General features: G+C 36.9%; 1 protein-coding gene across 3 annotated transcripts in view; it reads left to right on the top strand.

The window, feature by feature from the left end:
- RNF145 (ring finger protein 145) overlaps positions 1-13,626 on the top strand; it is a 59,134-nt gene that overhangs the window by 9,262 nt on the left and 36,246 nt on the right. For all 3 annotated transcript variants that reach the window (XM_055325370.1, XM_055325368.1, XM_055325369.1), the window contains one exon: positions 7,083-7,191. In XM_055325370.1, coding sequence (XP_055181345.1) covers positions 7,083-7,191 — 109 coding nt within the window. The remainder of the gene's footprint in view (positions 1-7,082; positions 7,192-13,626) is intronic.

The raw sequence follows: 13,626 nt of genomic DNA, 5'->3' as shown, positions 1-13,626 counted from the left end.
TAAAAAATGTGCTTACATTGAATAGATTGAAATATTTATTTTAAAACAGCTGCCTAATAATCAGAAACATTAATTTTAGAAATTGAATGGATTCGAGTACTTTGAAGTTCATACTCTGGCTTATAACTTTAGGAACTCAATTGAGCCTTCTTAAATACACTTATATGCAATGGTAGTAAAGTCAGATTACATGAGTAGACATTCTCAGCTTGAACATTTTTTTGGTTAGAGTAACTTCTGTGACAAAGTATTTAGGTAGTGTTTACAAAATTTCACCCCTAAATATTCTTACTTTTTAAAAAATTAGTGATGTATTTATACACTTGTTTATGTTAAAAAATCAAAACTTGGGGCGCCTAGGTGGCTCAGTTGGTTAAGCATCTTCCATTAGCTTAGGTCGTGATCTCAGGGTCCTGGGATGGAGCCCTGCATCAAGCTTCCTGCTCAGTGGGGAGCCTGCTTCTCCCTCCGCCTGCCGCTCTTCCTGCTTGTGCTCTCTCTGTTATTAGGTAAATAAATAAAGTCTTAAAAAAAAAAACCATAAAAAGTATACAGTGAAAAGTATCTTTCTCCAGTCTCTGTTCATCATCCACTAAGTTCTCCAAGCCCCAGCAAGTAGCTTTTTTTATTTCCTTGTGAAAAATTCTAGAGATGTTTTTATGTACATATGTCAATATAAAAGATATATTGGTAAATACATGTATATAGTTATAAATGTATGTCTTTTGTATAGATAGGAGAATATACACAGTTCTCAACTTTTTGTTTTAACGTAATGTTACATCATGGCCATAATTACTGCTTTTAGATATTCATGGAATAAAGCTTTGTATGCTGGTTTTATGTTGATGCTCTCTGTTATGCCAAATTTTAAGATTCTGATTAAATCTTAAAGCCTCATTCTCCCCCCAGCCCTCCAGTTCTGTTTTATAGTGGCATAGTTTATCCTTGTATGGCCATACCATAATTTATTGAACTAATTACTGTTTTCGTGGACACTAGTTTCTTCTGCTTTTTCATTCAGTGTGGCACCAAATAATTTTTTTTTTAAAGATTTTATTTATTTATTCAGGAGAGACACAGAGAAAGAGAGAGGCAGAGACACAGGTAGAGGGAGAAGCAGGCTCCATGCAGGGAGCTCGACATGGGACTCGATCCCTGGTCTCCAGGATCACACCCCGGGCTGTAGGCAGCGCTACACCGCTGAGCCCCCCGGGGCTGCCCTGAATAATTTTATATAGCTATAATTTTGACAGGTGTAAATATAACCTTAAGATAAATTATTAGAAGTGAAGTTGCTGGGTTAAAGAGTATATATATTTGTAATACTGATCGATACTGCTCTCCCTAGGATTTTGCTGTTTTGTACCTCCACAATGACTGAGAGTTCTGCAGTCTTAACATTCTATCAAACTTATATTGGCTACTCCAGTAGGTGAAAAATGGGTGTGTTCTAACTAGTTTTAATTTGTATTTCTCTTCTGAGTGAGATTGTGTTTATCCACATGTTGAAGAAAAATGTGCTTCCTCTTCTGAGAGTTGTCAGTTCATGTCCCTTGCCCATTTTTCTATGGGATTTTAGCCCACTCCCCCTTTTTTCCCCAAAGGCACATGCAAAGCTTTATTGGGGGCTGCAGATCAATCTGAAGGGAGACACAGAACCAACAGAGTGGTTAGGCTGGCCTCTTCTGGATTTTAGCCTTTTCTTGCTAAACTTTGTGGGAGTTTGGTGTACATTAGGGAGATTAGTCCTTGTCTTGATTTTGGCTTCTGTTTTTTTGTTTTGTTTTGTTTTTTTGTTTTTTTGATATATAGATTTTGTTTTTAATGTGGTCGAATTCTTTTTTTATAACAGAATTTTGACTCAGTTATTAAAAAAGACTTCTCTATCATGTTTTTTTTCTCCATTATTTTTGTTTTATTCTTTTATATTTACAACTCTGCTCCACTTAGGATTTTATCTGCATGTACATTGTGTTACAGGTATCATTTTTTTCCCCCAAATAACTATCTGGTAGCCTTCATGTATTTATTAAATAGTTCAACTTTTCCTGAGTGATTATTATATAACAAATTCTCATATCTATTTAGTTTCATTTTTTTTTTTAAGGATTTTATTTATTCATGAGAGACGGCAAGGGGGGGGGAGAGACACACACACACAGGCAGAGGGAGAATCAGGCTCCATGCAGGGAGCGTGATGTGGGACTCAATCCTGGGTCTCCAGGATCACACCCTGGGCTGATGGTGGGCGCTAAACCGCTGACCCACCCAGGCTGCCCTTTAGTTTCATTTCTGAATATTTTTTTACCTTTTCTTTTAGTGTGTGGTCTTACTGAATACTTAGACTATATTTTACTGTCTGGACTTAATCCCTTCATTGTTTTTTTATTTCTTTTTCACAGTTTTTCTGATATTGTTTGCTATGTGAACTTTATAATTACTTGGTTTAAATTAGGAGGAAGAGATAGCTTAAAGATGCTAACTCTTCTCTGTGTATGAACACAGAGAGCCTCCTTATGTTCCAGATTTCTTTTGAGTCCTTCTGTAGTGTTTTAAAGTTTTCATTATATAGGTCTTGGACATTTATTGTTAAGTTCTATTCCTAGGTATTATATATCTTTTATTACATTTGTGGCTTTTTCCCCCTTTATATCCTTTGTTACTAAGAGCTCAAAAATCAAGGTAGGGTGCGGTTAAAGTTCATGTTTATGGAATATGTTCCTTCAAATTGAGAAGCTTTCCAGTGTGGGTTCTGTCTGAGGACAGCAAAAAGAAGTGATTGTTTAAATATAACTGGTGGAATGTTAATTATACAACTGTTTAGCAAAGTGTAGTATATAAAAAGGAAAATAGAAATAATATTGAAAAGCTAAAGTGGGGCCATTTGTGAAAAGGCCTCAATACATTTATTAGGTATTACATTTAATTTGGTAGATAATGATGGGCCAGGGAAGGATTTAGAGCAGGTGAGCTGCATTTTAGGAAGGATTAGTGGGATCCCTGGGTGGCTCAGTGGTTTAGTGCCTGCCTTCGACCCAGGGTGTGATCCTGGAGACCCAGGATTGAGTCCAACATCAGGCTTCCTGCATGGAACCTGCTTCTCTCATTGCCTGTGTCTCTGCCTCTCTCTCTCTCTCTGTGTGTGTGTTTCTCATGAATAAATAAATAAAATCTTAAAAAAAAAATTAAGATGGATTAGTGTTGTATAGGCTGCTGCATTGGGGAGGGGAAAAACCAGAGGTAAGAAGACGAGTTAGGATTTTCGGCAAGAGGTAATGACAGCCAGAACTAGCTTTGTCAAAGTTGAGAAGGAAAGAATGGGTATGACAATAATTCTGTTGGAGCTGCAGTCATTAAAATGATTAGTGACTAACCTAAAATGTAAAACTCAAGCTTCATTTGTGTCCACATTCTGCAGATCTTCCCATGTTTATAAAGTTGTTGACTGCTTCCTCTTGACAGTGTTTCTGAGTTCTTGTAACTTCCTGACCATTCTTTGAGTTTTTGCTATCATTTTTTAGACTTAAGTGTCCATAGGGTCCCGAATTTGTTTAATTTTCATCTTTTGTTGTTTGTGTGATCTCAAATAGTTTCGGCTGCAAGTCTCTATTTCTGCTTTGCATTGCTTTTTTAACCCTGTAATCTGGGGTTGGTGTTCCTCCTCTATTATCCCACAGCCATCCAGTTATACCTCTGCCATAGCACTTACTCTGCTGCATTCTAAGGGTCCTAATGCTCACCTACCTTCGTAACTAGATTGTGAGCTCCTTTAAAGTAGGAATGGTATGGTCTGTAATCTCAGTATTTCCAGCACCTCGCTTGTGCCTGGTACTGAATGGATTTCTAGTTACTGTTCAGCATCTCCACCTGAATATTCTGTACACACTTCAATTTATGATTACTAAACTCATCTTTATCATTTTTAACTCAAACCTCCTCCTCCTTCTGTGTTTCCTATCTTAATAGCAAAGCTGTCCTCTTGATTACTTCTCAAGCTAAAACATCAGACTCATCTTCACTTCCTTGTTCTCAACCACTCACCCATAGATAACCACTGAGACTTATTCAAATTGTATCTCATAGCTGATCCTGCCAACTCCATACCAAAGCTGCTGATTTATTCCAGGTCCTCATTTTTTCCCCCACTACTAAAATCACCTTTATTTTTTTATTTTTATTTTTTAAAAGGATTTTATTTATTTATTCATGAGAGACACAGAGAGAGAGGCAGAGACACAGGCAGAGGGAGAAGCAGGCTCCATGCAGGGAGCCCGACGCGGGACTCGATCCTGGGTCTCCAGGATCAGGCCCTGGGCTGAAGGCGGTGCTAAACCTCTGAGCCACCCGGGCTGCCCTAAAATCACCTTTAAATAGCAGAAATTCTTGCATTTTGTTAGGAGCATTCATTAATGTTATTTTTAGGTAGGTCATTATTTTTAAATGCTGCTGGCCTTGCGTTTTAATTATAAATGACTGTTGGGTTAGCTTCATCATTATCAGTTGAGGTTGTTAGGTTTGTTAGAATGAATAGTGATGCATATTTGCATCAACAATAGTTTTGGCTGGTGTTTTTCTTTTTTCAGCTTGTGTTTTTCAAATGATTAAATTATATGCATATTGTGGTTCAGTTCAAATAACTTATACTGTTTTGCTTTAGCAGTATTAATAATTCCTTAAGATTCTTCTTGTGTGGGGATCCCTGGGTGGCGCAGCGGTTTAGCGCCTGCCTTCGGCCCAGGGCGTGATCCTGGAGACCCGGGATCGAATCCCACGTCGGGCTCCCGGTGCATGGAGCCTGCTTCTCCCTCTGCCTATGTCTCTGCCCCCCCCCTCTCTCTGTGACTATCATAAATAAATAAAAAAAAATAAAAAAAAAAAGATTCTTCTTGTGTGATATATTTTATCACAGTTACTTTTCCACTGGAATGTGAAAGAGGATATAGATGAGCCATAGGGTTTTTTGTTTTGTTTTTTTGGCTTCTTGCTTTAAGTATACCTAAAAGACTTGAGAACTGTTAGCACAGTCTAACCTCCTTATTATTATATATATTTATATTGAGGCTTTAGTCACCAGATCTGTTGGTATCATCTGCCAGTACTTTTTTATTTACACCAAATTGTATTTTAGCCTACTAAGTTTATTGTTTCCCGAAAATGTCCTTTGGTTTTCATGCCTGCCATTCTCTTTTCCCAGATTGCTGCTGCTTTTTTCTTGGCCTGTGAAGATCCATTCACCCTTCTAGGTCCAGGTCAAACTTAATCATTTAACCAACCATAGCCCTTCTGCTATTGGTTTATTACAGCACCAATATTGTATCATACTTTTGTCCATGTTTATTTTTTCACTAGACTGTGATTACTTTATTCTTGGGTCTTCCATGTCTAGGAATGCATATGGATCACACTTTACATGTAATAATCGGTTGAGTGACTGGATAATTGAAAGAATGAAATCAGTATGTTCGGTCTAGAGGATTTGGCAGCTGTTTTATGAGATCTACACGAAAAGGGAAAGATAATATCTGGAAAGGGATATGATAGTTCATTAAAAGAATTTAAGGAGACGTTTCATGCAATAGATTGAATCCTTCAGCCACAAACACTAAACATGCTTGCTAAATAAACATCCCTTTAAATACAAAATACAAAACCGCTGTGCCACCCAGGGATCCCTAGAAAAATTATTTTAAGAAATTAAAAAAATAGAAATACTTCTCTCTAGTTTCTGTTGGATTGTTTTTAAAGTTAGATGTGTGGGGAAATCTGAATTCTACCTCTTTAGTCCCTAGCATATTGCTCCTGTTTCTCTAGCTTTAAGTATGATTAATTCCTTAGCTTTAAGCCTGAGAGGTATTATTAGGGATATCCATGCCCTAATAAAGACTCATTAATAAGTAGGGTATAGATTGGTGATGACATTGAAAAGATAACTTGGGTTTGAGTCAGAGTGAATGGGATTTAGGAGAAAGAGTGAGCTAGCCTGTTGGAGGAGGTAGGAAGTTCAGTTTGTACACATGCATGAGAACATTTAAGTGGAATATATCTCTGGCATCATGAGGTAGGAGATGTCTGCTTAGAATAAGAAATGATTACTTTGTGTGTGTGTGCGTGTGTAGTAGGTAGGTTCTCAGTAACTTTGTTGATAATCTACATTTGGAATGGTATATTCTAAGCAACAGCATAAATTCTTTGAGAAACTTTATAGAGAGAATAGCAATTATTCAGGGACTAGATTTCCTATGTTTATTTGAGAGAGTAAAAAGAAAGTGGAGATTTAAAGGAAATCCACAGAGCCAGTTTTGAGGTTGGTTGCTTCAGGTGCAACCAGCCTCAAAAAGTTGTGCTGGCCCAAGGATAAGCAGGATGTTTTAGATTTGACAGGTTGGCAGTGGTTTACTTCTGAGGTTCTTTAGAGTGGAAGGGTAAAGAGGGCTCATAGAGACTTTGTAGAGGATAAAGTGGGAATAGTGGATGGTTAGAAAACAAACATTGGTAGAGGTAGTTTATAACATTTGTCAGTGGTATGAAAAGGTAGGTAATAGAAAAAGGAAAAATCAGCACAAAGAGAGGTTTTTCTTCAAGATTAGAATAAGAGCCCTCTACATCCTTTAAAAAGAAAGGTGTGCACTGGTGTCAGGGAATGTTGAAAGATACAGGAGATAGAGGTTGTTCAGGAGTTGGAAAAAAAAGATCTTGAGTCAAGTGGAAGAGGCAGCTTTAGAGAGGGACATTAAGGACAGTTCTTCCTCTGGGACTAGAGAATGACAGAATTGATGTAGAATTAGTAAGTGGACATCAAGGAAAGGTAGGTAATGAGAGGAGTCCTGGTGTACCTTTGTGTGTTGTTTTGATTATAAAGTAGAAAAATCTACCAAGAAAGTGAAAACTGCTTTCTTTTCAACAGAACATCTATACTGATTTATACTGTATTAAACTTATTTTGATAGTGAAGTAAAAAACCTCAAGGTTGTTGAAACCTAATTGGAAAGTAATTTACTTCAGATTCTTTATATGTCTAATTATTTGGGAGACTGAATTAGAATCATTTTTTATTTATAATCTCTTTTTTTCTACTACAGGTTATATATTAAGTGTTGTGTTACTAACCTTGCCCAGGCAGCATCTGGTTCAACTTTACCTGTATTTTTTGACTGCCCTGCTCCTCTATGCTGGACATCAAATCTCTAGGTAAGAATGTGACCTTGCTTTTGAAATGTATGACTAAATTTGAAGTTTTTCAGTACTGATAGAATACTTTTCTTACGAACACTGTTAAGAAGCTGAGGCTTTGCTAAATATCCAAAACAGTTTTTTTGATATTTGTTTTCTAAGTAAATATTACTGTATAGAATTAATAATAGCTGGGGTTGTGCTTCAAATTTTATTTCCTGCTTTGAAAAACAATCCAAATATGAAATGGGCCCTAAGATTATGTTTACAGAGATACTTAGGAGCTTTTCTATATTACCTGAGAAAAGAATTTCTGAAGATAGGCTGTACAACATTTAACAGTTATGGACTTGATTACTTTCATCATTTTACGAAGTCAGTTTATGCTGCATAAGAAACAGTGCAGCCATGTATATAGTGGATGATTTATGTGATTTATTTGATGAGGTTCATGGTATAGCTCAGAATTCTGCATCTTTAGTAATACTGTGTTTGCCTAGGTCTGCAAGTCCTAAATTTTAAGACTGTGATTTGCCAGTGAAAATGAACTTCCTACTTTGGAGCAAGAATGTTAAAATACAGGGGAACCAAAAGCCCACACAGTAAATGTAATAGAGGTATAAATAGATTTGGGAGGTATAATTTTCTCTCTCTCTCTCTCTCTTTTTTTTTTTTAGAGAGAGAGAGTGCAGGTGCAAGTTGGTGGGGGGGCAGGGCCAGAAGGTGAGGGAGAGAATCTTAAGCAGACTCCACACCCAGCATGGAGTCCCATGCAGGACTTGATCTCATGACCCTGATCGTGGCCTGAGACAAAATCAAGAGTTGGACATTTACCTGACTGAGTCACCCAGGCACCTCTAATTTCTTTTGTCTTGACTGAAATGTATAACCATAATGAAATATACTCCTAATCCTAAAAAGAGTGATGGTTACTTTGCATGTATAAAAAGATGTAGCTTTCTGTAGTTTTGAAAAACAGATTCTGGTATTGGCATTTAATGAATCTTAAAATTAATCTTAAAACAGCATTTTTATATTAGTAGAATTGAATTGACATAGAAACCTTTTCTACTGTCTAATTATAAAATAATACTGTTCATTGTTGATGACTTTTGGGAAATACAGAAAATTTAAAGGCAGTAACAATCACCTGAAATTATGCTACTCAGAGATAAACCTATTAAAATTCTGGCATTTCCTCCCAATTTTTTTTAATACCTTCCAGTTTTCACCACTTTCATGGATACAAAAGAGTTTAAATAACAATGTCACTGACTCTTGGCCCCTCTTGTTGAAGAAAGACTTTTATCCTCCGTAATACTTCATTCATCCAGTTATTTCTTAAAGGCTCTATAGTATTCTGCAGAAACTCAGTCTTTTCATTTTCCACTCCTTTGTTCCTCTCTGATCAGTTTCCTCTTCTCAAAATGGTACCTGGAAGGTGGTGTTTTGCTCTCTAACTTTTGCTGTTTTGCCCAGGGCATGTCACTGGGAGTCAAAGTTGGAAAATCTGGAGCAGCCAGAGTAGGGCTACATTTTTTATAATCGTAACAGTGCTTGAAACTGAACTGTTTTACTCTAAATTGAAGGCATGGGTTTTCTAATTTTGTATCACACAAGTGGGTCCCTGTGTCTTGGACTCTTTCATGGGAGCATGAAGTAGATTTGGAGCATCTTTCTCCACATAGTTTAAAATAGTTCAGGGACCAGTAATAACAGAGACAACATGGTGTCCTTCCTATTGCAGCACCACCAGTCCCAAACCCTGACACAGTCTGTTCCTGTGGCCTTGCCCAAGATACCTCTGAATCTGAGCTCAAGCTCAAGGTAGAGACATTTCTCTATCTTTATTCATTTTTAAGCAAAAATTCTATCTGTAGAGTATAATGCAGTAGAGTAGATAGGCTGCTTCTTTTTTTTTTTTTAAAGGTTTTATTTGTTTATTCTTTTTTTTTTTAATTATTTGTTTATTCTTAAGAGACACAGAGAGAGAGAGGCAGAGACACAGGCAGAGGGAGAAGCAGGCTCCACACAGGGAGCCTGATGTGGGACTTGATCCCGGGCCTCCAGGATCGTGCCCTGGGCCAAAGGCGGGCGCCAAACCGCTGAGCCACCCAGGGATCCCAGTAGTAGATAGGCTTCTGATTCATAATTTTTTGTGTGTAGATGAGTGCCTAGCCACCTAAGAGTGCCACATCTTTTGGATAAGTGCGTGGTGACTGGAGAATTTCGAATTCTGTGTTCCTTATTTACTACAATATAACCTTTGTGTCACTTATTAGAGAGATAGGTCTCCTTTTCCTTAATTTACAAAGTGGTAGTAATATCGTAAGGGGCTATTGTAAAGATTCAGTAAGATAAAGGATGTAAAGCTCTTAGAGTAGTTGAGTGTAGAGCTCAATGACTTTTTTCCTTTTTTTTTTAAGTTTTAATTCCAATACAGTTAATATACAGTGTTATGTTAGTTTTAGGTATACAATATAGTGATTCAGCAATTCTATACACAGTACTCAGTACTCATCATGGTAAGTATACTGTTTAATACCCATCACTTATTTCACCCATCTTCCCTACCCCTGCCCACCTCCCCTCTGGTAACTTTCAGTTTGTTCTCCATAGTTGACTCTGTTTCTTGATTTGTCTCTTTTTTCTCCTTTGTTTTATTTCTTAAATGCCACATATGAGTGAAACCATATGGTATCTGTATTTCTCTATTTTATTTATTATACTTGGTAGCTCCATCCATGTAGTTGCAGATGGCAAGATTTCATTTTTTTTTTTTTTGTGGCTGAATAATATTCTGGGTGGTGTGTTTGTGTTGTGTGTATGTATGTGTATGCATGCACATATACATCTTCTTTATCCATTTATCCGTCAATGGACACTTGGGCTGCTTCCATAATTTGGCTATTGTAAATAAGGACACAGTAAACATAGGGGTGCATATATCCTTTTGAATTAGTGTCTTTGTATTCTACTGTAAATACCCAATAGTGGGATTACTGGATCATGGGGTAGTTCTATTTTTAATTTTTTGATGAACCACCATAGTGTTTTCCAGAGTAGTTGCAACGGTTTGCATTCTGACCAACAGTGCAGGAGGGTTCCTTTTTCTCCACATTCCTGCCAACACTTGTTGTTTCTTGTGTTTTAATTTAGCCATTCTGACAGGCGTGAAGTGATATCTCTCTGTAGTTTTGATTTGTATTTCCCTGCTGATGAGTGATCTTGAACATCTTTTCATGTGCCTGTGGCCATCTGTATATCTTTGGAGAAATGACTATTCATGTCTTCTGCCCATTTTTTAATTGGATTGGTTTTTGGGTGTAGTGATCAGTGAATTTTTTTTTTTTTTTTTAAAGAGAATAAGAGCTTGAGTGAGCAAATGGGTAAGGGAGAGCACAAGGGGAGGGAGAGGGACAAGCAGACTCCACATGGAGCATTTACCCCATGATGGGGTTTGATACCATGACCCAAACCAAAATCAAGAGTCAGACGATCAACTCATTAAGCCATCCAGGCCACCCCTCTGCTCAGTGAATTTTAACTAACATGTCTTTTTTATTATGTAGAAGTCTTTTATGAACATTCTTTAAAAAATGACTTTAAATCAGAGTATTTTATGATAGAGCTATATAATGATTGCTTTTTAGAGTTGATGTAGTTTCTTCGATTATTTTTTAAAATTCTAAACTTGAAGGTAGGGTTATGAAAATTGTTGCTTTTATTAGTTATAATTCTGGGTAAGAAAACAATGATCCTGTACTTTCCTTCATGCTTTTTTGGTTTCTATGTGGTTTAGTGGTATAGTGATGGCCGAAGGCATGTAGCTCTGTTTTTATATGTATATATAGTATTACCACCCAGGCTTTTTCAGAGGTCAGAATTCTATTATGTAAGGATAAACAGAGCCCTGACATGTCAGAGCTGAATACAAATCTTTTTCTGACCATTTTTCTGGTGGCAGTTTTAACTTGAGACGTTTAATTTATGGAAATGTTTTTTCTAATGTTTAAAGTTTGTTTTTATTGGGCAGCCTGGGTGGCTCAGCGGTTTAGTGCCCCCTTCCGTCCAGGGCCTGATCATGGGGACCCGGGATCGAGTCCCACGTTGGGCTCCCTGCGTGGAGCCTGCTTCTCCCTCTGCCTGTGTCTCTGCCTCTCTCTCTTTGTGTGTCTCATGAATAAATAAAATCTTAAAAAAAAAAAGTTTGTTTTTATTATTACAAAATCAAGTGTACTTTAAATAATCGCAGCTATAATAAAATTTTAGAGTGTACAAATTATTTCCTATTTTTTTTTCATTTAGATCCTTTTTAATAATCCTTTCATATTTATAGAAGAAAAAACCAAAGTGGGCAAATAGCTGGGAGGAACAATCCCAGACTTTAACTTGAATGTAGATTTTTCTAATTGGTAGTTTATTCCCAGGGAGGCAGCATGGTTAGTGGAAAGAAAATAAATTCTAGAATTAGACTGAGTATGAACTAGTTTCCCTATGTTACCTTGGCAAGTTGCTTCTTTGAAACTGTAAAAGGAAGACAATGTCCATCTTAAGGTGTTAGTTTTGATATTAACCTAACAAATTTCAAGAAATGGTGTGTTGAGAATTTCTTTTCTTAGTATAATTTATACTAAATGATGCTGTCTTAGAAAAGGTCAGCAAAGATGTGTTACCCTTGAATTATTCATAATATGTCACATTTATAAATATTGAGGCTTGAATATTACATTTATAAAATTTTAAGGCTGAAGTTTTTTAGTTTTAGAAAACGTAATGGTTCAGATTTCATGTAGCAACCTTATAACTATCTTTTTCTTTAACAGCTTTATTGAGATAAAATTTACATACCTATTTAAAGGATATAGCTCAGTGGTTTTAGTACATTCACAGAATTATACAGACCATCACTGTGATTGATTTTAGAACATTTTCATCATTCCAAAAAGAAACCCTGTACCCATCAGCAGTCACTCCCCATTTTCCATCGGTCCTTTTCCCCCCAAGCTTAGGCAACTGTCAGTCTATTTTCTGACTCTATGGATTGGCCTATTGTGGACATTTCATACAGATACATACAGTATGTGGTCCTTTGTGCCTGGCTTCTTTCACTTAGCATGTTTTCAAGGTTCATCTATGGTGTAGCGTGTATTACTACTTTTTCTGTCCAAATCATATTCTGTTGTACGAATATACCATGTTTTGTTCATCCATCTATTGATGAACATGGGTTCTTTCCACTTTTTGGCTATTATAAGTAGTGCTGTGAACATTATGGGTAGGTGTTGTGTGGACATACTTTTTTCCTTGGGCATATAACTTTGGGGTGGAATTGCTGGATCATAAGATGTTTGTGTTTAACCTTTTAAGGAACTGCCATAGTATTTTCCTTTTTAAAGATTTTATTTTATTTTTTTTATTTTATTTTTAAGTAATCTTTACACCACAGGGGCTCAAACCTACAACCCTGAGATCAAGAGTTGCCTGCTGTACCCACTAAGCCAGCTAGGCACCCCTGCTGAACTCTTTTCTAAAGCAGCTATATTATTTTTACCAGCAATATATGAGGGTTCCAATTTCTCCACATCCTTGCCAATACTTATTGATAAGTCTTTGTTAGTATAGCTATCATAGTGAGTGTGATGTGATATTCCATCTGATTTTGATTTGCACTTCCCTGATAGCTGATGGTATTGAGCATCTTTTCATGTGTTCATTAACCATTTGTAAATCTTGTTTAGAAAAATGTTTATTCAGATTCTTTGCCAGGTGTTTAATTGGGTTGTCTTTTTTTTTTTAAATTATTATTACTGGGTTGTAATACAACTCAATTCTAGATAGAAGTCTTTTATCAGTTATATGACTTACAAATATTTTTTACCATTCAGTCTAGTTATATTAAGGCAATGTGTAGTATGGTATTAAGGAGAATCCGTACTTGGATAATTTAATTAATTCGGTACTTCAGAAACGGACTATATAAAAAGTCATTTGCAGTTACTAATTTCTTAAACTGAAAATTTCATAAGCTCTTGGGGTACCTGAGTGGTTTAGTCGATTGAGCAGCCGGCTGCCTTCTGCTCAGGTTATGATCCCAGGGTCCTGGGATATTGCTCTGCATAGGGCTCCCTTGATCAGCAGAGAGCCTGCTTCTCCCTCTCCCTCTGCTGCTCCCCCTGCTTGTGCATTCTCTCGTGCGCGTGTGTGCTGTTTCTCTCTCTGCCAAATGAATAAGTAAATAAAATCTTTAAAAAAAATTCATAAGCTCTTGAAAAGCTGGGTTTCTGTTTTCCCTTAAGACGTGTACTCAAATAGGGGTACCTGGGTGGCTCAGTTGGTTAAGCATCTGACTTTGGCTTAGATTATGATTTCTCGGGGTCCTGGGATTGAGCCCTACATCCACTCATTGGAGAGTCAGCTATTCCTTCTCCTGTGCCTCCCACCCTCCCTCTC

The sequence above is a fragment of the Nyctereutes procyonoides genome, unplaced genomic scaffold, assembly GCF_905146905.1.
Source record: "Nyctereutes procyonoides isolate TBG_1078 unplaced genomic scaffold, NYPRO_anot_genome, whole genome shotgun sequence".
Lineage (NCBI taxonomy): Eukaryota > Metazoa > Chordata > Mammalia > Carnivora > Canidae > Nyctereutes > Nyctereutes procyonoides.
This window is presented reverse-complemented; position numbering and strand designations above follow the sequence as displayed.